Source organism: Temnothorax nylanderi, unplaced genomic scaffold (genome assembly GCF_030848795.1).
Source record: "Temnothorax nylanderi isolate EJ_2023f unplaced genomic scaffold, tnyl_v1.0 TNYL_tig0208_pilon, whole genome shotgun sequence".
Lineage (NCBI taxonomy): Eukaryota > Metazoa > Arthropoda > Insecta > Hymenoptera > Formicidae > Temnothorax > Temnothorax nylanderi.
In genome coordinates, this window is record NW_027249270.1 from 91,185 (window position 1) to 118,859 (window position 27,675).

Here is a 27,675-nt window from a genome sequence, read left to right on the forward strand (position 1 = left end):
TATTTCAATTCAAAGTGAGTTTATAATATTCTCAGACCCGAAGTTCGGTCACAAGGTTAGGTCAGTAAAAGATACATTAAATAAATAAAAAAATACATTTTGAAAAATTTTAGTCATTTAAAAGCGTAAGCGTAAGTGTAGCAAACGTAAGCAATTTAAATTTTGCAATTTTTTTTCTTTGGTGCACGTGAACGTGTGTATGCCGTATGTTCTTCTACCGTGTGAAACACAGTACCACGTGGTAGAACATGTTATAACGTGTATCGGAAAATTAGATAAAAGATACATTGAGTAAGATACAAAATACATTTCGAAAAATCTTAAACTCATCCCTGCTGAAAATGACCGATTAAATTCGATTGGTTCTGTATTAAATTTGGTGAAATTGAATCGGAATGAATGCGTTAGTACCACGTGGTGGAACATGTTATAACGTGTATCGGAAAATGAGATAAAAGATACATTGAGTAAAATAAAAAATACATTTCGGAAAATTTTAAACCTATTATTGTACAATAACTGTAAGAGTATGCGGTATAAGAGCATTACTAGCAGTTGACCAAATACAATCGATTATTTTTGAATTGTAAAAATCTTGTTATGCTGGGTCTACAATGCGAGTCGCAAAGTCGTGAGTCGCAAGAATTATTCTCCTCAAATCCCACTGTGATTGGTCAATTCATGCGACTCACGACTTTGCGACTCGCATTGTAGACCCAGCATTAGTCAGTAGCTTACTACTTACGCGTCTTACATCTACTCTTACGACTATTGTAGAATGGAACTTTATAGTTATTTAGAAACAAAGCGTAAGTCTGGCGAATGTGAGCGATCTAAATTGTGTATTTTTTTTTTGTTCTTTCTTTTGTGCTCGCGTGCACGCGTGTGTGCCACGTGGTAGTAGAAGAACACAGAGCTCTCGATATTTCAGATCTATAAAAGAACATTTTTCTACATTAACAAAATTAAAAATTAACTGTTATTTTCTTTAAAATAATTAATTATTTAATAATGATATTCAACACACACATGCAAACTATGTAATGATGTCAGTACTTAGCAATGCGAATGGAAGCAAGATAAATTTATTGTTAGATTATACATATAATCTTAACGCTATAATTATAAATATGTATGATATTATAATGCATTTTAGCATATGTTAAAAAAGAAAGGATTATTATTCTTCATATTTTTTGTCTTCTTTTAGACAGACAATATGACAACCCACAATAAATCTTCATATTGCGAGAGTTGTAGTCGATATCCCTATGTCGGCAGAGTATCCGTAGGAGAAGAGGATAGTGTTGACTTCATCTATCAATTTGTGAAGAAAAGATTTATTGCCGTGGACCACGGGAGTTTAGCATATTCTGTACTGCCCCTACATAATTGGGCCACCCAAATTTCCAAATTTGGACGGACAACTTCATTTACCAATTATCCCGGTAAGTCTTCCGAATAGCCCCTACCTCCAAATTTAATGAAACTTACAGCAATTGTATAGCATTAAAGGATACACCCACACTATAAAGGATTTTGTACGAAAACAATAGGAACGGAGAAGTTAAAAAAATACAAATGGTAAATTGTATGATTTACTAATTACTAATGAATGATTACTGATTACATATTAATATGTGTGTACAGACAGTTACATATAAACGTCGGAGCGGCAAAGAGAAACTAAAACCTAGACCAAGTTTAGCACGTAAAGCCCGTATCAGATTAGCGGCTCGCAGCCGCGAGATGCCGCGACTGCGATTGCAATTACATTTCTTGACCAATGAGAAAGAAGCTGCTCGAAAATCGGACATTTCTCATTGGTCAAGAGACGTAATCCGGTAATCGCAATCACGGTCGCGGTCGCGAGCCGCTAAGCGACAGATGCTTCATGACAAGAGAAAAATGCTTTTGGACTATAGATTAATAATAAATGAATATCTGTATTAAATCTTCACCTTACTAAATACATGAGTCTACCATATAATAAAAATATGAATATTAGCGAGGCCCCGTACGCAAGGTAGAACGTTCCATTCACTTGGCGTGTATAAGGATTTATATATCTACTAAATCTTCGCCTTACTAAATAGAACGTCTTATAAGTTAGCGGAACAAAGTGAGCAGAATCGATTTTAATTAATATTTTTATTTGTTGCTCATTTGTTGCTAAAAAGTTGCCAAAGAAAAAAATTTGTTGCTCTGTAAGTTTTCTTACAAAACGATGTTCCGCTAAGAGAAGATTAAGTTAGCGTGACAATATACATATAATAACGAAATTGCACATAACAACAACGTAAGAATTTGTTGCTAATTTGTAGCTTGGAACATAAGTGTAAATAACAGCGGAAAACCTCAGCGTGCGGATAGTTACAAGAGTAAAGTATCAGAAAAAATTTTATTGCTCGTTTAAATTTGGTACTGGCGTATTGTCTGAATTTGTTGCTCTCGATATATCCGAGTTTCGAATTTGTTGCTTGCAAAATAAGTATAAACTATAGCTTAAAACATCTCAGGATGAAATTCAGACAATACGCCAGTACCAAATTTAAACGAGCAGCAAATTCTTTTCTGATATCTTACGCGTATAACTAGCTACACGCTGAGGTTTTCCGCTATTGTTTATACTTATTTTGCAAGCAACAAATTCGGAACTTGAATATATCGAGAGCAACAAGATCAGACAATACTCCAGTAGCAAATTTAAACGAGCAACAAATTCTTTTCTGATACTTTACTCGTATAACTAGCTGCATGCTGAGGTTTTCCGCTATTGTTTATACTTATTTTGCAAGCAACAAATTCGAGACTCGGATATATCGAGAGCAACAAATTCAGACAATACGCCACAGTACCAAATTTAAACGAGCAACAAATTCTTTTCTGATACTTTACTCTTGTAACTAGTTGCACGCTGAGGTTTTCCGCTATTGTTTATACTTATTTTGCAAGCAACAAATTCGGAACTTGAATATATTGAAAGCAACAAATTCAGACAATACGCCAGTACCAAATTTAAACGAGCAACAAAATCTTTTCTGATATTTTACTCGTATAACTACCCGTGTAGAAATTTGTTAGGGATGGCCTTACATAACATAAGGCCCCGATCATTAGTTATTAGGGATGCCATAAGATAGGTTTCCTTATTTTAACCTAATGAGGTCCCGATCATTATTTATTAGGGATTCCATAAGAAAGGTTTCCTTATTTTTATCTAATAAGGCCCTTGTAAGGATTTGATAAGGATGTTTTAACTTCATAAATACTTATTTATTAGGGCTAACCGGATAAGGTCCCGATCATTATTTATTAGGAAAGCCATAAGAAAGGTTTCCTTATTTTTGTCTAGTAAGGCCCTTGTAAGGATTTGATAAGGATGTTTTAACTTCATAAATACTTATTTATTAGGGCTAACCTGATGAGGTCCCGATCATTATTTATTAGGCATTCCATAAGAAAGGTTTCCTTATTTTTGTTTAGTGAGGCCCTTGTAAGGATTTGATAAGGATGTTTTAACTTTATAAATACTTATTTATTAGAGCTAATTGGATGAGGTCCCGATTATTATTTATTAGGGATGCCATAAGAAAGGTTTCCTTATTTTTGTCTAATAAAGCCCTTGTAAGGATGTTTTAACTTCATAAATACTTATTTATTAGGGCTAACCGGATAAAGTCCCGATCATTATTTATTAGGGATTCCATAAGAAAGGTTTTCTTATTTTTGTCTAGTGAGGCCCTTGTAAGGATTTGATAAGGATGTTTTAACTTCATAAATACTTATTTATTAGGGCTAACCTGATAAGGTCCCGTTCATTATTTATTAGGGATGCCATAAGAAAGGTTTCCTTATTTTTGCCTAGTAAGGCCCTTGTAAAGATTTGATAAGGATATTTTAACTTCATAAATACTTATTTATTAGGGCTAACCGGATGAGGTCCCGATCATTATTTATTAGGGATGCCATAAGAAAGGTTTTCTTATTTTTGTGTAATGAGGCCTTTGTAAGGATTTGATAAGGATGTTTTAACCTTATAAATATATTTACGAACACAAAACGTAATAAGCCGGCACTAGTTTCTGACATTCACCCGACATTAAGAAATATTATATCATATATCCAATTCAAAATTTTATTACTCTTTTTAAACTGAATTTGTTTCTTAAGATAATTTTTGAAAAATTATATATTTGCGCTGCTTATGACATATGTAGATTATATATAACACTTACATCAAATTAAGAAGTAGTCTACCACGTAAGGCAGTTGGCTCACGATCCAGAGGTCCCGAGTTCGAATTCCACCAAGGTAAGTGTGTTTTTCAAATACGAGAAAATATTTATAATCATAGACTGCATCTTAAGAAATAAATTTAGTTAAAAAATAGTAATAAAATATCAAAATAAATAATTTTTTTTTATGTCGGGTGAATATCGGAAATCAGTGTCGGCTCCTCGATACTGGCTCGATACTGGCACGTAGCATTAAACCGATGTCGCTGTATCTTAAAATTTTCTCTGAAAGGCCTTAAGAAAGCATGAATTGTAATTCTGGTCGAAATAAGGCCTTTTTATCAAGGCCTGAAAAACTTTCCTTATAAGGGCCTGAAAAACTTTCCTTATAAAGGCTATGTAAACAATTTGTTACATGCCATATAAGGGCCTTATCATTTTGCCCTACAAGGCCCTGATTTATATTCAGGCCAACTAGTTGGGCCCTTATTAGAGCCTTATGAACATTTCTACACGGGTAGCTGCACGCTGAGGTTTTCCGCTATTGTTTATACTTATTTTGCAAGCAACAAATTCGAAACTCGGATATATCGAGAGCAACAAATTCAGACAATACGCCAGTACCAAATTTAAACGAGCAACAAATTCTTTTCTGATACTTTACTCGTATAACTAGCTGCACGCTGAGGTTTTCCGCTATTGTTTATACTTATTTTGCAAGCAACAAATTCCAAACTCGGATATATCGAGAGCAACAAATTCAGACAATACGCCAGTACCAAATTTAAACGAGCAACAAATTCTTTTCTGATACTTTACTCTTGTAACTAGCTGCACGTTGAGGTTTTCCGCTATTGTTTATACTTATTTTGCAAGCAACAAATTCGGAACTCGAATATATCGAGAGCAACAAATTCAGACAATACACCAGTACCAAATTTAAACAAGCAACAATTTTTTTTTTAATACTTTACTCTTATAACTGTCCGCACGCTGTGGTTTTCCGCTGTTATTTACATTTATGCGAGCAACAAATTAGCAACAAATTAGCAACAAATTCTTACGTTATTGTTATGTGCAATTTCGTTATTATATGTATATTGTCACGCTAACTTAATCTTCTCTTAGCGGAACATCGTTTTTTAAGAAAACTTGCAGAGCAACAAATTTTTTTCTTTGGCAACTTTTTAGCAACAAATGAGCAACAAATAAAAATGTTAATTAAAATCGATTCTGCTCACTTTGTTCCGCTAACTTATAAGACGTCTAAATAGATGAGTCTACAATATACTAAAAATAGATACGGAAAAGATTAGCAAGACCTCTACGCAAGGTAGGACGTTGCCCCTCTCTCTACAACCACCTTCTCTGCCAACACCTGTTTCACGACAGTTTTCTACCAGATTAAGTCTTGTTTTCGTAATAAATGTTGCTTTTGCAATAGAAAAGTGTTATATCACAGCTCCGCCCCTCCGAACTCCCCTGGACCCCCTTTCAGGGGACTCCGCCCCTTTACCCCAACCGGTGGATTTCGCCCCCTTGGACCCCCCCCCCCTAGGCGCTTTGCCCTTCAATCCCCATTTAGGCTTTCTGTCGCGCAATGATGTTTCAAATTCGCACACTTCTTGCATGCGCATGTGATTACAGAGAAATCGGTGTAAGGTAGGACCTATTAACCTACACCACTCAAATTTCATCAAAATTCAACCACTAGATTGTCTATAAATTAGAATAAAGTTTTGAATTTTTGACGCCAATTTCTCCGTTCCTATTTGTTTCCGTACAAAATCCTTTATAGTATGAACGTGTCTTCTAATGGTCAACAATTGCTGCAAGTTTCATCAAATTCGGAGGTAGAGGCTATTCGGAAGTTGAGTCAATTGCTATATATTATATGTTACAAGATTTTCTACTATTTGACAATTTTGATTTTCTAATATAGACGTTAAAGGATGGTACTGGTGTTTCAATATCTCCGTGGCAAAACGAAGCTGTCATGAGACCCATATCATTCGATTATTATAAAGCGACAAAAAGATATATTGGTATGTAATATTTAAATCGATAAATAAGATATTGTTAAGGAAGATACGTTTTTGCTGAGAAGAGAGTAAATATAATAATATTTTCTATTTAAAGATATCGAGTTTCATGAAGCTGTATATCCAATCAGAGTCTGTATTTACGAAATATGTAATCCTGGAAACGTAATTCAAATTTTGGCGCAAGATTCCAATAATCACTGGATTCAGTTGTGGGATGAATCGTCTCAGATTGTACCCCCGAAATCAAGATTATTTTCTCCACCGTTGTCGCATCCGTGCAACTTCAAAACCAAAATGCTCAGACTAATGTTTAAGGGCAGTTCAGATAAAACTTATACAAAACTGGATGCTGTGATGCTTATCGGTACATCAGATTTGATCCTTCCTAGGAATCCTAACGAGAGTTTAAGTAATCTGTTGAAAAGAATTAACAGCATCTACTCTTCACACCACGACGATGTTCATAATTTAACAGCAGATTCAAAAAGTGCACACTTGGATATAGTTCATCTGCAACGAAATTTTCCTGAATATTGTGTTATTTATAAAAGGTATTATTATCATTGACATTAAATAATATTTTAATCCATTTTTTCTGTTAATAATAAATATTAATTTAAAAATTAAGGGGATGCTGGAGTGACGGCCGAACTTTCTGGATGTCGATAATGTCAACATTTTTAATTTTGTTTTTCCTGTATTTGTCTTTGTCTAACGAAATGACATCTGTCCTTGTTCGATACCTGTGCCATCTCCACTTACTAACCTGCGTGTATATTTTTGTGGAAAATGTGTACGATTTTTTCGAAGCCCAGATTTTTTTTCCGGGCTTTCAATCTCAATTTCAAAGGTATGTTATTGTTTGTGCACGTATTCTGAAGAGTGGAAACATTTCATTTCGTACATATATAACCTATACAACTGTTTATATTAGAAAATATGGTTATGAGGACAGCATTTTTTTTCAATTATCACTAATTTTTTAAAAATTTCCGCTCTTCATTAGTACCTATACTTTACTCCTGTAAAAGGATTTTGCGATCTATAAAGCCGTTTCAAAGAACGAGCCCTGACTGTTTTTGTCAGTAATTGTCCCCTGTCCAGGATCCCCTTAATTTGTTCTGATAATATTTGCAGCGACATAAGAAGGATTTCGTATAAGAATAATTTGAAGTACAAAAAGGTATCTCAGGAGGTAATCCCTGGTTATGAGCAACCTCTTGATCAGAGATATCCGCGTCGTATTTTATTGAAAAGTAATTCGACTTGTGCCAAGAGTATGAAACTCTCATCGGATGAATCCAAGGAGCTATCACGTTGCAGTTTATCTGCGCTTCCTGTAAAGTATTCTAAGAAGTTTATTTCTCATCACAATATTTATTACAATGACATTTCGTACTTTAAGTATTAAAGTATTTATTTTGTATTATTAATTATATTTTATCTTTACAGAATGAAATACTACTAAAAATATTTAAATACTTAGATGTGGTAACATTATGCCGCATGAATGAAGTAAATAATAGGCGCTTTGATATTTTAACACGGGATCCTCTACTCTATACACGTTTGAATATGCGATATATTAGCTCTGATAAATATATGTGCAATATATTTTGTTATTTTACACCTAGATGTAAATATTTGCAACAATTAGATCTTACAGGATGCAACTTCGATGTTAATGATTTCGTAAACTTTCTTGATAATTGCGGCAGGCGTTTAACGCATTTAAGATTAAGTGACTGCAACCATGGAGAATGTCTAAATCCTGTCCTACTTAAAACTTCAGAGACATGTAAAAATTTGAAAGGTATATGCATATATAGTATATCTATATAATTGTCAAGATTATTGGTAAATGTATAACAATTTGTAATACAAATTTTTCTTAGAATTGGATCTAAGTTATTCTGACATAGACGACGAAGGATTTTCGTATCTCGAGGGGCTAAATAATTTGGAACACTTAAACCTTTCTCATACTGGTATAACAACCGAACGTCTTTGCAAAATACTGCAAAATAATCAACGGATTCGTCGGTTATCGACAGGCTTTGAAGACTTTATAGACGATGCAGTTCTAATAGAGTTGGAAAATTCGTGTCATGACTTGGAAGTAATAGATTCATTACTGTACGCACGTCGTCTTACATCTGAGGGTATTAATGCTCTCGCTAACTGTAAGAATTTACAAAACGTGAAATTTAATCTGTAAGTGTGTGTGCTACATTTTCTTTTAAAACACACATTATTGTATTCTTTATTGAAATTTGTTTGCTTCTTTTGCGAGCATCTTGAAAAAGTTACATGAATTTTTTCTTTGCAATTAAAATACTGTACTAATTACATCATTTTTGTTACAGATACGGATACCCAGCTGATGATGAGAGCTTATTTAGATTACTTTCCTCTTATCAAAACTTGCAAGAAGTTAATTTGTCCCATGCTGTCCTCACTGATCACCGGTTGGAATTACTAGGGCAGTGCAAAAACTTAAAAATGTTACGTCTTTCTATCATAAAACTTGATATACCTGATAATTGTTCCGTTATTTTGAAACAATGTTTTAAACTGCAGAAGATTTCTTTCGTTTTCTGTAATATAAATCAATTGGTTAATCAATTGGTTAATCAATGGAAGGAAAGATATCCGCACGTGTCCGTCTATACATTCGGCGAATAATTAAAATAGTTTTTGTTTGATAGTTTAGGACAAATCAATTTACGTTTCATATGTTTACTTACAAATTTACTTTGTAAAAATTATCTGATAAATTAGGTTTAAACGTAGGTATATGTTAATGTTTAATAAAAACGAAATATTCACATTTATTTATAGTTTTGTTATTTTCGAACCGTTTTATCTTTCTTTTCTTTTTCATAACTTGAATTTTTTGAGCGATGGTGTCACTTCTTTGTTTGAAATAATTGTTCAGCGAAATACTAGAAAAACTACTTAATAATATCGTTAGTAAATTTTTGATATTAAAATACAAATAGTTGTTAAAACATAAATTGAAATTAGTAAAACTTAAGATTTACAATTTTTTAAAATGAAAGTATAATAAATACACAAATATATTTTACCAAAAAGATGTATTTAGTGATTATAATAATTATTTTAAACACTGCACAGATATTATGCATTTAGGCACCCTCGTCAATCTCAAGTAGTTGCTTTACTGTTATCTGTCAGCTTTGTGTTGGTGATTCGCATTTGTTTAACGACAACGCTAAAGGTGGAAGCACATAAAATTGCAGGAGCCATGAGCAGAATGCAGAAGCCATATGCGCATGCGCTATGGTGTCTGCATTCTGCCCTTGGCTTCTGAATTTTCAATCTACATAAAAATACATAAGCATAGTTTATGTAGATTGAAAATTCAGAAGCCATGGGCAGAATGCAGACACCATAGCGCAAGCGCATATGGCTTCTGCATTCTGCTCATGGCTCCTGCAATTTTATGTGCTTCCACCTTAAGGGTCGGCAGGAGTCACGGTGGAGACCTCTGTCGGGTTGGGTTAGCTGCGAGTGGCTGCGAGTCCGTATTTTATTTATTATAAATTTTTAAGAGCAAAAATGCAAAATCGGGCTCTTTAGCGTACTACAGATGAGCTTACTGATTAAGAATATCCTAAATTGAATAAGATTCATTCGATATTTTGGCTAAAATCTTGTTATTACGAATTACGGATTAAGTTAAAGTGCAGTTTAACGTGCACTTAGTGCATAAAGTGCACCTGAGTGCACCTGAGTTTGCCTGGGTCTTCTGCCGACCCTTAAGGGGATCCTGCAGCCGTATGATTTACCGACATTATCGTTTTCACATAAATCTTTTAATTGGCTTTATAGAATTGCAAAAATCTTTTACAGAATTAAAGTACGCACAAAAATCTAGGCTAGCAAACGCGATTTTATATAAAAAACACCAAAAAATTAAAAATGTTACTTATTTGGGCACATACAGCTGTCACCTGACGACAATATTTGGTTAAAACAAAAATTCTGCAGTTTATACATACATAATGTTTGTCTCCTAGCCTTAGGAAAACATGTAGGAATAATATCGTGCAAGTAGAAGTAAGATTCAATGCGTACAATAAAAGAAAAATGTGAATTTTATTTTAGTACTGCAAATACGGATGCAGAATGACAAGAAGAGCAGCAACAGTAGTTGTCGAATCTTGCAAGAGATGGCGAGCAATCAAACAAGGACAGATGTCTTTCGTTAAACAAAGACAGATATAGGGAAAACAAAATTAGAAAGGTTGACATTATCGACATCGAGGAAGTTCGTCTGTCACTGCAGGATCCCCTTAAGGGTCGGCAGGAGACATGGTGGAGACGCCTATCGGCCGGCCTGGAATTACGGATTCGTAATAACAAGATTTTAGCCAAAATACCGAATGAATCTTATTCAATTTAGGATATTCTTAATCAGTAAGCTCATCTGTAGTCCGCTACAGAGCTATTTTATGAAAAAAAGGTAAAAATAAAAATTTTTAATAAACTTGGGGGAATGGGCAGCTAGCAACGGGTAAGGTTGGGTTAGCCGCGAGTCCGTATTTAATTTATTATAAATTTTTAAGAGCAAAAATGCAAAATCGGGCTCTGTAACAGACTGCATTATTATATAAAGAGTATATAAAAAAAAAATTCACGAATCTATGTAACTTATTTTATGAGAAATCTTGTTATTACGGTTTTCACTAGATCTATGGAGCTGGGGAAATTTTCGTGGTAACATACTGACTGCTTGCATCTTTGTCTCTCTTACATCGCATATGCAGTAGCGTCCATGTAAGTACAAACACTAATACGTGAGCACACGGATGCAAATATTGAGAGATAATGTCAGCAAAAACCGGCTATCATATTATTTTTATTTTTTTTGTATATGTATGCATATGTAAAGAAAGAACAAAAATAAAGACAATTTTGAAAAATAAGAAGGATTTATTTGTGTATGTATGTGTGTGTGTATGTATAATTAAAAATTAATAAAAAAAATAAAAAAATCAATTTATTTTATATATATATATATTTTTTATATCATGAAACATTTTACAGAAATAAAATGGTTTGTTCCGCCAACAGTTCACATGTATATTACATGCATATATAATAAAAGACATATAATTTAACATCAGACAAAAAAAAGAAAAAAAATATAGAAAATTCACCTATAAAAAACAAAACCTAAAGACTACTTATGATTATGATCAAAATGAAATCTATATATATAAAGGAAGATGTCCTGACTGACTCACTCACTCACTCACTCACTCACTCACTCACTCACTCACTCACTCACTCATCAACGCCCAGCCTAAACCCCTGAATCGAATTTTTACTAAAAGTATATGAAATAGGGGTAGAATTTTCCGGGGAGTGCCACTATGTGTATAGTTTTTCGTTACCGATTTCCTGGAAACCGGTTTTTTTAATTTTTCTAATTTTTCGGGAAATAATTGGCCGAATCTCAAAGAATTATAGATCAAATTTCTACCAAAAGTATATGAAATAGGGGTAGAATTTTCCGGGGAGTGCCACTATGTGTATAGTTTTTTGTTATCGATTTTCTGGAAACCGGTTTTTCTAATTTTTCTAATTTTTTGGGAAATAATTGACCGAATCTCAAAGAATTATAGATTAAACAGGGGTAGAATTTTCCGGGGAGTGCCATAAAGTGTATAATTTTTCGTTACCGATCTTTTTGGAAGCCGGTACCGAAATTTTTTCAATTTTTCGGGAATTAATCGAGAGAGAGAGAGAGAGAGAGAGAGAGAGAGAGAGAGAGAGAGAGAGAGAGAGAGTTTGAGTTTGAGTTTGAGTTTGTTTATTATGCCATAGTCAAGACTTTAGGCAAATGATGAAAAATACAAGGAAATACATGAAGTAAACAAGAGTAAAATAAAAACAAAAAAATTGGAATAGATACAGAACAGATGAGACAATTATAATAAAGCAGTGAGCAAAAGCGGAAACAATGAAGATAATGACTATATTGCAAAGAGTAATAATATTGATTACTAATTATTTCCACTTCAGCAAATGCTCCAGAACTAAATCCCGTTGACAGTATTAATAACTGAAATAATGCTGAAGAAATAAAAATCAACGGAATTCAGTCGTGCTCTCAAGTAAGAACTAGTAATCGAGATAATATGAAAAAAATTGAACGATAAGAAGGCTTGAATAGGGAGCTAGCATTGAAGTGACCAATTTCGAGACAGTCATGCGAAGCAGACGGAATAGGGACAGAATCAACAAGTCACTGAAGCTTGGCCAAATCAGTCTCAGTAGTGATAAGAATTGGAGATTGACCATGGTCTTTGCGGACAAATATCTGGCCATCCCTGCACCATACGTGCTTAAAAGATAACAGTTTAGCACTTTCGCGAGTCCGGCGCAACAAATTATAAATATCCGTAGGAAGTAGCTCATTAATATAAATGTGCCCGGGGACATCTCTAGAGAAAACATCGCAGACAGTCAGTCGACGCTTACGGCGCATAGCACCAAGAATGTAGTCACGAATCTCTCGCGACTTAAGTATAACTATAATTGATCGTGGTTTAGCAGCACGATCAGAGGCGGAGACAGTGCTAGGCGCCACATCATGCATCGCAGACACGTTGCTAACCCCCACCTCTCGAGTCTCAAGAACATCAGAAACAAGCTGTGGTGTACCCAGCGCGCGAAAAACACTAGTAACGAGCTGTTCGGATGTGTCGGTTAGAGAACCTGGTATCCCGGAAATGATGATATCGGAAGTGCGTGAGACTCGAGACGAAGGAGATCGCGGAGGACGAGAACTACTCCGGTCGCCTTCCAATTCACTCCTCAATTCATTCCTTAGGTCGCTCTTTAAACCGTTCTTTAAATCGCGCACTTCATTCTCGAGAGCAGCACACCGGTGCTCCAATTCCGCGATACGCTGACTGTTGCGGTCAACACTATTAGCTAAGTTATTTAGTTGATTGAGTTTGTCATCTAGAGAGGACAATCGCGCCTCAGATCGGGCTTCGGACAACTTCATCTGCTCTACAAGCTGACGCAAAAGCGCATTCGTCGTGTCATCAGTCACTGATTTTGGCAAAAGATCATTGGTAGAGTCATGTGCAGTGTCATGCACAGTGTCATGCGTAGTGGAATGCGCACGTGCACCGCCGAGTGAGGCATCAACAATGTTAGATACTTTATCACAATAATCTGAGGAAAGTACACGGCGATCCTCACTCAGAGTAACCGGCATATTTAAAAATTACAGAGAGCGAGATCGGCATCTCGCTAAGCCGAGAGAGTGAGAGAGAGAGAGAGAGAGAGAGAGGAGAGAGAGAGAGAGAGAGAGAGAGGAGAGAGAGAGAGAGAGAGAGAGAGAGAGAGAGAGAGAGAGAGAGAGAGAGAGAGAGAGATTGATTGATTGATCATTGGCGATGCATTTATTTTGACGGCACCAAACTTCACGTGTATGACAGCCTACCTGGTACTACGTACGATAAATTGGCTGCTGAAGAAAAAGAATATATTCGCCTTCGTTATCCCAAGATAACGAAATATGATATAATTTGTGAAAAAGTACAAATAATACAACGGGATTCCATTTCTTGCGGAATTTATGCTGCGGCTTTCGCTACAACTGTAGCCTTGAAAGGAAATCCTTGTAATGAAAAATATTCTACTGACGTAAAATGCATGAGACGTCATTTATTTAAAATTCTAGAAAGCAAAAAATTATTGCCTTTCCCGAATTAATATTTTTCATTATTTAACACATCTTTGTAAGCTTTTATTGCTGCCATTATGCAAAAAGAAACAACGATAAAATAAGATGGTTCAAGTTATCTGCAATCGTCATTGTATAGAACATATATAGTAACATAACAATTTCGGAAAGACGATAAAAGAATATTGGTTGCGTTCTCACGGGAATGGGCGTTGGAGGGGCCCATTCTATAATCTCAATATTTAATTTTTTTTTAAATAATATAAATATTTGTTTATATTAAAATATTAATTATTAATTACTAATAATATTATTATTTATTATTATTTATTATTATTAGTAATATAATTTTATACATTGTAGTTTTGAAAATTGTGCATTGCAAATTAGATCGCAATTTGAACTGAGGTGATTGCGTCGCAAAGTGTTAAACTCAGATAGGTTTTGCTTTGCAATGTACTATTTTCAGAATAAATGTATAATAATAGATAAAAAGTAAATTATATTAATGAGCTTGCATGTAAAAGAACAAGAAATATTTTATAAAGGCTGCGTTCCGATATTCACTGTTACACTCTTAAGCATGTGTCGCCAAAATTGGAGGTACATGTTGAAAAAAAGTCCCTACGTAATTACGAGGGACATAAGTACCCTCAAAAATAGAAGGAAAGATGGTACCTCGAAGTTAGGAAGTACGTTATGCGGTATCGACACGGACGTGTCTGGACGTGTCATATCGTTGCTCGAGCAAAGGATTCTTAGACCGTTTTATACGACTGTTATATTATTTACGCAACTAACATGAATATGAATATATTCACAAGCAGTGACATTCGCAGAATATTTCGCGGTGCGTGCCGGGAGTTACAGTACGAAAATTTTTGAATATTTTAGCATTTTATAATCAATTATATTATGTTTTAAAAACATAAATGGTGTGTTAAACTTTCTGTGATTTTTCAAGAAATATCAAAGCAAAATGTACAAATGTACTAGATGATTGGAGATATCTTTTTTCCTTCCAATCCGATCTTATCTTTTCCCAAACATTTACTTCGAAATTAAAGTAATGATTATTTCTTTTACCTTGCTTTGATATTTCTTGAAAAATCACAGAAAGTTTAACACATTATTTATGTTTTTAAAACATAAAATAATTGATTATAAAATGCCAAAATATTCAAAAAATTTCGCACTGTAACTCCCGGTACGCACCGCGAAATATTCCGCGAATGTCACTGCTTGTGAATATATTCATATTCATGTTAGTTGCGTAAATAATATAACAGTCGTATAAAACGGTCTAAGAATCCTTTGCTCGAGCAACGATATGACACGTCCAGACACGTCCGCGTCGATGCCACTACTATTTGCGAATGTCTTTTGTTCAACAGATGTCGCGATCATGGTTGGCTACGTATACGAGGTACGTATATAGGAGGTACATTTGTACGAGGTATGTATGTACGAGGTACATATGTACGTACGAGGTACGTATGTACGGGGTACATACGGGAAGCCCCCTAAAAAACTGTACCTCCTAAAACTGTACCTCCTAAAAAATTGTACCGTGAATTTATAAGTGCGGTACCTCCAATCGGTACCTCCTCCTTTATCAGTATCTCGTGTATTCCGTACCTCGTGCTACTGTACCGGGAAAAGTATCTTCTAGCAGCATGTAACTCGAAATGTCATTTCCATTTAGAAATTAGTACCTCGAATTTGGAGGTACTACGCGGTACATGGTTAAGAGTGTATGGTTGAGGTCACTTTGCGACGCGATCATAACTCAGTTTAAATTGCGATCCACTCGAATTATTAATTCGTGTTGTTTATTACTAATTAACATTCTAATATTAAATAACATTGTTTTACTTTCAGATTTAATAAATATGTATGTATGTATGTAAACTTTTATTGCATTTTCCCGTGGGGTTTACAATCTACTACACATAGGCGTTTTTAAAGGGACGTACCCAACCCTTTACACACTTTTCTCCCCTTCTTATCCTGGCCATATGCGACCTTAAAATTTGTCTTATTTCCCTATCCCTCCCCCTTCTTCCTTCACCCCTCCGTTTGTCCCCTTCGGCTTCCTCCGCTTCTGCGTCCTTCTGCCTCCCTCCTACCTGTCTCGGCTCTTCCCTTTTGTCCTACTGTCTTTTCTTCTTGTCCTCTTTGTCCTCGTCCGAATCCATCAGAAGCTTTTCCTCCATCCCTCTCGAGATCTCGTCCTCCTCAGACATCCTTGCATTCCTGCCTTCTTCCATTCTCCTTTCTAATCTCCTTTCTTTCTCCTCTCTTTCTCTTACCCTCGTCTCCACCGACTTATCCTCATCTATTTTCACCTTTAACCTGTTCCCTTCTTTTCTCCTTGCCTCCAAAACCCTCCGATTGTCCTTTCTCCCTTTCTCTCTTCCCCTACTCTTTCTCCTTACTCCTCCGACTTCCCTTTTCCTTTCATTCTTTCCCCCTCTATTTCCATTATCCATTCCTCTTCTCCCGCTTCCTCATCCAATAGCCATCCCACCGCTTCCTGCCAACTTCCTCCTCCTATTACTATTAATTTAATGTTATACATTATATTTTAGTTTTGAAAATAGTGCATTGCAAATTAGATCGCAATTTGAACTGAGGGATGATTGCGTCGCAAAGTGTTAAACTTGTTAGATAGGTTTTGCTTTGCAATGTACTATTTTCAAAATAAATATATAATAATAGATAAAAAGTAAATTATATTAATGAGCTTGCATATAAAGAACAAGAAATATTTTATAAAGTATACTTCCCATAATATGGTTGAGGTCACTTTGCGACGCGATCATAACTCAGTTTAAATTGCGATCCACTCGAATTATTAATTCGTGTTAAAAGAGCTGTTAAAAGAGTTTAACGTGCTGTTAAAAGAGTTTATCCAGAAATGAATTGTAAGAATCGAAGTAAAGAATCATTCGAAAACCGAGAACAGCCAGAACATCATAAAGATAATGTACAATCTATATTATTACAATTACTATAATTTAATATAATAAATTCAGTTGTTATCGATTCCATGCATCTATTGTTTCTTGGTACAATGAAAAGTTTGTTAGAGAGATGGATAATGAAAAAAAGTGTTGCAGGGCTGAAAAGGCATCAGGTACGGCACTTGAAAAACTTAATGAATGCTATCAGTTCTGACATTCCGTGTGAATTTCAACGGAAGGAGTTTGATATGAATGTAATAACTCGATGGAAAGCGACACAATTTAGGTTCTTTCTATTATATTGCAGTTCAACAGTGTTGCGTGATGTTCTTCCGAATGATTTTTACAGACATTTCTTACTCCTATTTGTAGCGTGTCGTATTCTACACAAACAGAACGTAACGTCATCACATTGTGACTATGCAAACGACTTATTGAGAAAATTTTTCTATTTATTGCCATCTCTATACGGAGAACAGTCACAAGTATTAAATATGCATAACTTAATACATTTAGCTGATGATGTTAAAAATATCAAAATATCATTGAGCGAGTTGTCCGCATTTTGGGGTGAAAGTTATATAAGTATTTTTTAAAAACTTGTCAAATCTCCTAACAAACCTCTGACCTAAATCCTTAATAGACTATCAGAATTAGAATCGCGAAAAACTTTTAAAATACGAGAGAAACGATAAGTATTGGGACAATTGTATTTTACAAAATTCTAATCTTTACTTATAATGAAGAAGAATACATTATTGTATCCAGTATCAGTATCAATAACTTCGTATTGAAATGTGACCATCCCAATAACGTAGTTCAATTAAGCGATAACAAAGATTATTATAAGATCGATGCAATTTTATTAAAAAAACAAGGGAATACTGAAAGTATGTTGAAATTACAAGATTTGTATATTTTGGCGTATCCACTGGCTGATCCATGCGAAACTTTTAATTACCCAATTTCATCGAAACAAGTTGTTGTTGGCACACGATTTCTGGAATGTAAAGAAATATTCGCTTTAAAAGATGTACAATACAAATGTATGTTATTACATATTTGTAACAATTATTACGTAATTTCCTTATTGCATATGTATTCACAATAAAAAAAATAACTCACGCAGAGGCGACAAGATGTGTTTATAAATCGCATGTATTATTCAATTGGCTGATTCATTAGCGCAAACGATCATTTAACGTGAAATGTTTCAGAGCGAAGAGTACTGCTAAGAGTATTTCCGGTCTGTCGCCCTCCTCCCCCTTCCTCCCGCTGGTCTTCTGCCTTAATTCGTCGGCGTACGCAGGTTAATAATTGCATTAATTATTATTTAGATTCGATATTCACTGCAAATACTAAAAATCTGTATAGTTTACGTCACGTATACTATAGATTTTCAGTACTGGCAGTCAAATCAGAGATAATCTAATCAGGATAATGTAATCAATATTAACAGATATCATTCAAGCGAGTAAAGAATCGCAAGAACTCGCGGCGATCTGGTAAAAAAGAAGGAAACGTATTGTATATACGAGAATCGCTTGGGATAGCGAGAAAAAACAAATCTTCCGGCCCAAGTACTCAGCACAAAAAAGCGAAAGGTAATAATTACAAGCATAATACATTAATATTTATGTAATAGTAAAGGTTTATAAGATTAGAAATCAATCGAAGAAAAATGGAGCGTGAAGCCGTAACATTATATTTATGTTTTTAAATTGAAATACACGTGTATTAACGAAATATTTTTATTAGATGACAAGTGAAGGCGAAAATATATACGCAGTCGTACTGTTTTTCCCGAGAAACGAATCCGATAATTTAATTGATTTAATACCGTCTTCCTGGATTTTTACGGACGTAAATGGAGTAGTTTGTAGATACCCAGGTCCTGACAGCTACAAAAAATTACCTCATTGGGTTGCTGTATTGCGCGAACCAAAAAAAGACTGGCCACAATTTGATGTCGAAGTACTTGCCTATGCACGTAAGTAAACATATGTTATAAAAGGTGTCTGAGAATGACAGAGAAAAGCACACTGAAAAAAAAATTTAGATCTAAGAAAATAAAATATGTGATTATATTAAGTAAATTAAGCCATTGGTACTATCTGAATAAATATTTTCTTGGATCTAAATATTTTTTTTTCAGTGCAGATGTTATGTAACAGATGTTTGTATTCTAGGTACTCTTAAACAAGGCAAACGTCGATTAAAACGCGCTTGTACAAACTTGGAAGTACGAAACAGCAATACAGGCTGCGAGAATGTCTCGTTAAATGCAAGGCCAGTTATTCTCAATAACAGCGATTTTGAGAAAGAACTCGAAAACATGCCGATACTAATCGATCGTCCTGTTACGAATGAAGTGGAAAACATTGCACCTAATAATGGTGAGGAAGAAATATTGGCGAGGTCGACGTTAGAAGAAAGTACAACAACGCACGGTAAATTTTCAGACTTACCTTTATCGTGTTCTGTACACAATTTCTCGTTTAAACAATCACATTTGTCACATTGTCACAAATGTCGTTGTGGTCACTGATACTATGCATGATTACTCTGCATTTCATATAAACTTTCCTGTAAAGTATCATCAATTGCATGTAGGAAATTAGTTTTGTATATAATTAATATTTTGCATAAGTAATTTGTGTCAATAGGTACTGAAGAAAGTTCTCCGGAAATTATTCCTTTGAATAACGACGACTTGATTCCAGGTTTGTAATGATTGCAATTAAGACAGGGTTCGTTTTCCAATTTTCATGAAATTTGGTGAATATCAAGAAACACGGTGATGGTGTCTCGCGCCAAGTACACGCGAAGCGAGACCGCACCGTGACTCTTTTACGCGACGCGACGAGTTGCGAGTACTCGAGATATTGAGATCTCAATAACGAGTGAACGGATCAAGTTCTTAAGTAGGCTTGATCGATAGCTTGGGGTCGATTTATAAAGAAGTGTTTTTATTTTTTGTTTGCGTACATTTACATTTTCGTCAAATTTCAAGAGAATCGGAAGGTATACCTTTTCCGAATTGCAAGTCGAAAGTAACAAGAGAAACATAAAACAAAAACATTTTTTCAGAAACATTAAAAGCATATCTGGATGAAAAATTCAAGAAGGTATTAGCTGCAATTAAATCTGCCAAAAGAAGCATATTATACGATGTGGAGAAAAAAACCAATGACATTAAACTCGCTATATTGAATAATATGATGGCAACATCGAATAACAGTCTCAACGATACACAAACTGAATTGGGAGTAGTATTCCCTATCCAAACAATCCAAGACTTTTTATCGTTTGAGGAGGCGATTGCCACTTCGGAAGGGAAGAAGAAAGCTTTGGTAGGTAAAAATATTGAAATAACACTTGATTACTTTATACGCGCCATATAACTTATTTCTCTTTGTATAGATTAAGTGGAATCGAATTTTGGTATTTGGAGAGACGTGCATAAAGAAATGTGTAAAAAAAATAATGATAGCAACGCTTTCGAAAACCGTTGAAACAGAATATTCAGCTTTTGGGAGGCAAATTCATGGAAAAGGGAAACGTAACTTTAGTGAGACGCAAACCTATTCGTGTTTGAACGGTTAGTATTGTTTATATATTATTGACAAAATATATATAAAATTACCATAACAATTTACATAGAAATATATGAATATATGTTTTGCAGATGTATTACTGGAAAAATTTGAATGCAGGGAATACAAACAATTAAATAGTGTGCTAAGTCGTTGGCTCTCCGGAGCAGGTGATCGGGAAGGAGGCCGAAAAAGACGAAGGTGCATCTGTGTTGTCGCCGAGTCATAATTTATAATATTTATATGGTGTAATTGCGCGCGCGCACACATGCGCGCACACACACACACACACACACACACACACACACAAACACACACACACACGCCCGCACGCACGCACGCACACACACACACACACACACACACACACACAATTCCTTCATTGCTTAATGATAGTTTCGTTTCATTCATTAAGAGCTGCAACAGAATGTGGAGAAGACGATGGCGCTATTCCCTGATCGGCAACAAGTCCGACCTCGTACAACAGCGTAAAGGTGAGGGACGACTAGGAGAGTGGAAGTTACGCCATGAAAATTACGTTCGGATCATCAATATTACACACGATACACGCGTGCCATATACCTGCTGCTAGTTGTAGTTTCTTAATATATCTTTCTAAATATAAAATTAAGTTAGTTTTTTGTTAATTATTTTTTTATTTAAAGTATTGTGGAGTGTAAAATATAATGTATTCACTCTGTTCTGTGTTGTTTTAACTTAACTCTGCTCCGTGTATATTATACGTCCTTTTTACTAATAAATTTTGTACGTAATTTATAAACTATGATTGATTTATTACACACAATTGGTAAATAATAATGACTCAACGATGGTACTTAATATCACCGTCAATACTAAACAAATCGAAATTATGCTGTAAATAAAATATTTTTCGATATTTTATTATTGAAAAATATTTCAGTTATAACATAATTTCGATTTGTTTAGTGTTGATGTTGATATTATGTACCATCGCTGACTCATTATTATTTGCCATTCTTGAGCTCTGGTTATTCTACCTGCCTGCCTGCATTGCGCCAGTATTGTTTGCCGACATTAGAACCAGTTGTTACCCGACGCTGAGACCAGTACTAAGCCGTTGGTGCTACCAGTGATGCACCAGTATCAGAAATCTGGCACCAGTACTGGCGCAGTACTAAGCCGATAATAAATCCTGTACTGGGGCAGGTGGTGCACCGGTATCAGAAATCTGGCAACCAGTACTGGCGCAGTACTAAGCCGATCATAAATCCTGTACTGGGGCAGTACCAGTAGACAATGGCTGGGCCAGTACTGTCTGCCAGTATTGGGCCCAAGTTATCATCCGGTACTGGCGTCAGTACCGCGCCAGTAGTGTTGCCAGTACTACGCCAGTACCCGAACTGCAACAACCAGTACTGGCGCAGTATTGGGCCGATTGTAAAACCCTATATGGGATTGCGGCATGACGCACAGTAACTGAACTATACTACTTGCAGTGATGCGCCATAAAGATACGTCAGACATAATAAGATGGTTGTGACCAGTAGCAGAGAGAATTCTTCTCTCTGCCAGTAGTAACTGCATTAAATAATTATATAATTAAATAATTAACCTTTTCTTATAAAAGCAGTAATACAGCCATTGTCACACATTGGATATGTTGATTTATTTTTCCAAATATATCAATAAAAAATATATAAACATATGTACATATACAGTCATTGAAAAAATTATTAGACATTCTAATTGTTATCGAAATGTTACACAATTTCAAATAAGCGTAACGCCGCGAATGAAAATCGTACCCCTTAAGAAAAAATGCAGTCAAAACTGATAAAAAAAACTGGGCACTAACTGGTGGATAACTGATTATTGAAACTGATGACAGCACGATCAGTTTATTGAAACAAGTTACTGATAAAAGAAACAGTTGTACCAGTTACTGTTAAAAGAACTGGTCAATATTGGTCCAGTTTTATTCAGTTTTATATTGATCAGTAACTGATAGAACTTCCATGTTGTTCGGTTGATCAATTGAATCAATTGAACTTTCACCAGTTCTATAAACTTGCCTGAAGAACATAATCAGTATCTGACAAACCGTTAAAAAAAACTGAGGACCAGTCATTAGTTACTGATGGCAACACTCAGTGTCTAACCAGTTTTTTAGATTAATATAGAAACTGATTATTAAAACTGGGCGTCAACTGAAGAACATAATCAGCATCTGACAAACCGTTAAAAAAACTGAGGACCAGTCATCAGTTACTGATGACAACACTCAGTGTCTAACCAGTATTGTAGAAACTGATTATTAAAACTGGACGTCAACTGAAAAGCATTACCAGTAACTGACTCTCGTATTCAGTCACTGATAGAACATCACAAGTTACTGATTCAACTTCATCAGTTACTGGTGCAACTGCTCAGTTCTTTTTCTTAAGGGACGAACTTTATTTTTTTTTATTTACAGGGAAAAGTTCAAAGTTGACAATAGTTATGATGGCAATTGCGCAAAAAATTTATTTCACCCCGTAGAGTGCATCAAAAATTGCATTTTTTGGAAGATTAAATACGTTCTTACGTTAGAAAAAATACTGGAATGGGGAAAGGATAAAATCAATTTCTGTCATATGTTCCTTCAAGTACAGACTTTACCCTTTAAAATAGAAGAAAAATTTTTTTCAATATGATCATTTTTCGCGGAGTTACGCGGAGTTACTAATTTAAAATTGAGTAAAATTTCGATGAAAATTAGGATGCCTATATAATTTTGTCAATATCTATATATAATATATATATATGTATGTATATGTATACGTATGTACGTACGTATGTATGTATTACGTATATTTATGCATGCATGTGCGTCTAATACAAGAAAATGTAAAAATATATATATGTAAAAAACTTACCACTATTACGTATCCATAATTTGTGTCTTGCATCTGTACTTGATGGAAATCGAGATAAATGCGACCTCGTGGAAAAAACACCATTTAGTCCAGTCATTTTAGGTTTTCTGTTCCAAAAAATTAGATCCTACTTTTTTTTTAATCGCTTTATTTTGTTGTTTTAAATAACATATTAAAAATAGAGAACGATATCGGCAGGGCTAAAAAAGTTATTCAAGACCAAAGGTCACGAAAATCAGTTTTTTGCGAAAATCTCGTTTTGTATGGCTCGGAGGTCAATTAAGGTGGTTACAAAAAAGAAAGATCATGAAATTCTCTACAAAAATGGTTCTATTCATTTTTCACGTACGATGAACTGTTTGCGAAATACAAAGTGACGAATGTGTACGTCGAGCGTCCCATATAGGGCTTGCTAGTCTTAACAACAGGGCCAATGCTTGGCCCGATATATGGTACCCGATGATTGGCCGATACTTGGCATTCTATAGTGGACCATGCTTGGCGAATGATTGGGTGCCATTCAGATAAAGGAACTGTACATTTTGCTATGGCGCTAATGTTTGGCCCGACATACGGTGACCAATGATTGGCCAATACTTGGCTTACTATATTCGCCCATGCTTGGCATATTAGTGTGCGCCATTTGTATAATATTGTGTGAGCGTACGTGTCCATCATAACCTAGAAAAAACGAATTAAACCACACCGTTTGGAAAGTGACTACAATAATGTCGCTAAATTATTACAGACAAAAAAAATTTCGAAAATTAAGAAAGCTAGTGAAAAATGGAAAAGACAATAGTGAAAGTAATAAAATAGTTAATAATGAAAATAGCAACGGTAGAGAAAAAAATGATATTGACACTGATGTGCGATTATGTGAGGCTATGTTGGATAGTGAAGAAACAGCCCAGGTAGCAAACACAAGTCATTTTGACGTCAAATACTAGTCATGTTTGTACAAATGACGTCAAATGACCAAAAAGCGACTATGTCTTTAAAAATGACATTATACTGACGTTATTCCATAACATCATTATGACGTCTATTTTTAGTCATTTTTGGTTAGGTTAGTCTATGACATCGGCGACTAATAATGGACGTTTATAAGACGTCATTTCTTAGACCATCTAAAGACGTCATTTTAAAGACGTCTTAAAGTCGTCCAAATAAGGTCTTTTTGTAATATAACTATTTTACTTCTTAATATTGTTTAATAAAGTAATAATAAAATAAAAACCACAAAATTAACTGCAATATGTTTGTTTAGCAACTTTATGATTGAAGTGGCGAATTTATGGTATAAGTGGATGTAGTTGCGTGTGATTATAGTTTTATGATAACTATTTCACGCAGTGTTATAGCTATCAAGAAGATTATCATTACAAGATTTTTGAACACTTTAAAGATGTACCTGTTATAGACAAGTACAGTTAATAAGGAAGCATCAGGGTGAGAAGATCGTCACTGTCCACTAGATCATCGAAGTCAAGCGACTCGGACGCGGTACTGTACTAGGATGGGTGACCGCCTTGAGAGCGGCTATACGCACATGGCATGTAACGAAACAGTTAAAAAAGTTTTTTTTTCTTAGATAAAGAAAAAAAAACATTTTTTTATAAACGTTTATCAAGTAGACATTTTAACATTTTAATTTCATAAAAAACATTTCTAGAAACCGGTATGTCGTACAATGGACCTATTTTTGCCGTCAATAAGACGTCAGAAAATGACGTCAATTGTCTGTGACATTAGACCGTCATTTTAACGTCATTATGCCGCCAGTTAGTGACGTCAGGAATGGTCAGTAAAGGACCAAAATTTGACGTCAAAATGACTTGTGTTTGCTACCTGGGAGTCAATGTGAGTGAGAATGATTCTATACATAGCAATAGTATTAACGATAGTAATATTAATTCTTCTCATGAAAATGACTCTAATAGTGCAGTGTTATGCAACGAAGAAGCTAATAGCGTCTCTGATATAAAAAGTAAAATTCAACAGTGGACGCTTGATAATTTGGACACTTTGCGGTTGAATGTCGTGACAGATTTGCTACGAATACTGCGGACGGAAGGACACTCATCTTTACCAACAACTGCCCAAAGTCTTTTAGGAACGAAACACCATCGAATTTTACAGCAAATGAAAAGCAGTAAAAATACTCAATGTGAATATATTTATATCGGCATAGAACCTGGTTTGCATCAGGTTATTAATACTCAGATATTTATAGAAGAAGAAATTTGTGTACTAGTTCACATTGATGGTGTGCAAATTTACAATAATTTACAAATACAAGTTTGGCCAATTATTATGAAAATATTTCATAAAGAATACAATTGTGAACCTTTCACTGTTGCTTTGTATTGTGGTGATTCAAAACCTGCAAGTACTCATGATTATCTAATTGATTTTGTGACGGAAGCGACTAAATTAATTAACGAAGGAGTGACAATCAACACAAGAACATATTCTTTCAGAATAATTGGAATTATAGCTGATTCTCCAGCAAGGTCATTTATAAAATGCATTAAACCACCTGGTGCATTCTACGCTTGTGAACGATGTTCAGTTAAAGGAATTAGCGTTGGGAAAAAAATGAAGAAAAGAAGAATATACCCTGAAACAAATTATTCCAAACGCACAAAGGAGTCTTTCGAAGACCGGAATCAACCACAGCACCATAAAGAAAATGTTATGTCTCCATTGTTAATGTTGCCAAATTTTGATATCATTAATGATGTTATTCTAGATTCTATGCATCTGTTTTATCTCGGAGTGATGAAATGGTTGTCAGAAAATTGGACTGTGAAAAAAAGTTCTGCAAGACTAAAACGAAGAGTTATCAATAATTTCCGCAGAATAATGTTAAATGTTACAGCCGATGTGCCTTGTGAATTCCAAAGAAAAAAATTTGATGTTAATCTCGTTTCAAGATGGAAAGCCACGCAATTTAGATTTTTTTTATTATACTGTAGTTCTGTCGTTTTGAAAAGTGTTTTACCCGATCAGCATTATAGACATTTTTTATTGTTATTTGTAGCATGTCGTATATTAAATAGCAGTGACTTATCGGTGACCACTTGTAAATATGCTAAATATTTGCTAACACAATTTTTCGTATTATTACCATCATTGTATGGAGAAAGCTCTCAAGTCCTCAGTATGCATAATTTAATTCATGTAGCAGATGATGCGATAAATCATAACATTTCGTTAAGTGGCATTTCAGCATTTTGGGGTGAAAGCTACATTGGTCTTTTTAAAAAAATAGTCAAATCTCCCAATAAACCATTAACTCAGATAGTTAATAGATTATCTGAATTAAAATCTGGAAATTGTTTAAAAATAAAAAAAAATTATATCCTCTCGAACTGTGTAATAGATGATCGCGCTGGACTATTTACTTATGATGGAAATGATTATAAAATTATATCTTCAATTAAAATAAATAACTGTACTTTGAGATCAAATTCATCCTGATAATGCCGTTTTACTACAAAATTCACAAATCTTCGTCATTAAAAAAATTATGAAGGAATATAATAGAAATGAAAGTGATGTTATTACAACCGACGAAATTTTTGTCCTGGGACATGAAATGACTAATCAACGTGAGACCTTTACTTATCCACTTTCATCGATGCAAATCGGCATTTTTGGTAGAAATGGATTTATTGCATCGCCTAAATTAATATCAATTAAAATGATTAAGCATAAATGTGTTTTATTAAACATAGAAAATGAATTAAATGCAGTTACTCTGCTACATTGTTAATAAATCACAAGTGGTAAATAATATCTAAAAAAATCTATATATAAAATGAAATAAAATATTTAAATAATATATAATGATAAAAAATAATAAAGAAAATAATAAAAATAATAAAAAAATATATATAATATAAAATACGAAATAATTAAAATAAATGTACAAATAAAATATATAAAAAATAAGTAGCTATATATATATATATATATATATATATATATATATATATATAAGTAAATGTAAAAGTACCAATAAGTGTAAAATATATAAATATAAATATACATGTACACATAAATATAAAAGTAATAAAGAGATATTACGCCATAACAAACAACTAGGAATGCGTGCTGGTGTCGAGTATATATGTATATGTGTGTATGTAAGCATGCACGCGCATGCGCAACCGGCGACCTGCGGCGACCGACC

At 34.5% G+C, this 27,675-nt stretch overlaps 2 protein-coding genes across 2 annotated transcripts; both read left to right on the forward strand.

Moving 5' to 3' along the window:
- The first annotated feature begins 1,388 nt into the window (after positions 1-1,388).
- On the forward strand, positions 1,389-9,117 carry LOC139779073 (uncharacterized). The gene is made up of 8 exons (XM_071717308.1): positions 1,389-1,448; positions 6,181-6,283; positions 6,378-6,834; positions 6,912-7,133; positions 7,421-7,622; positions 7,736-8,096; positions 8,179-8,497; positions 8,650-9,117. The coding sequence occupies exons 2-8, from the start codon at positions 6,235-6,237 to the stop codon at positions 8,966-8,968; spliced, it is 1,929 nt and encodes a 642-aa protein (XP_071573409.1). The 5' UTR covers positions 1,389-1,448; positions 6,181-6,234; the 3' UTR covers positions 8,969-9,117.
- A 9,622-nt stretch (positions 9,118-18,739) lies between these two features.
- Positions 18,740-20,806, forward strand: LOC139779079 (uncharacterized). The gene is made up of 6 exons (XM_071717322.1): positions 18,740-18,971; positions 19,171-19,431; positions 19,648-19,704; positions 20,072-20,334; positions 20,405-20,582; positions 20,670-20,806. The coding sequence occupies exons 1-6, from the start codon at positions 18,740-18,742 to the stop codon at positions 20,804-20,806; spliced, it is 1,128 nt and encodes a 375-aa protein (XP_071573423.1).
- Positions 20,807-27,675: the final 6,869 nt, after the last annotated feature.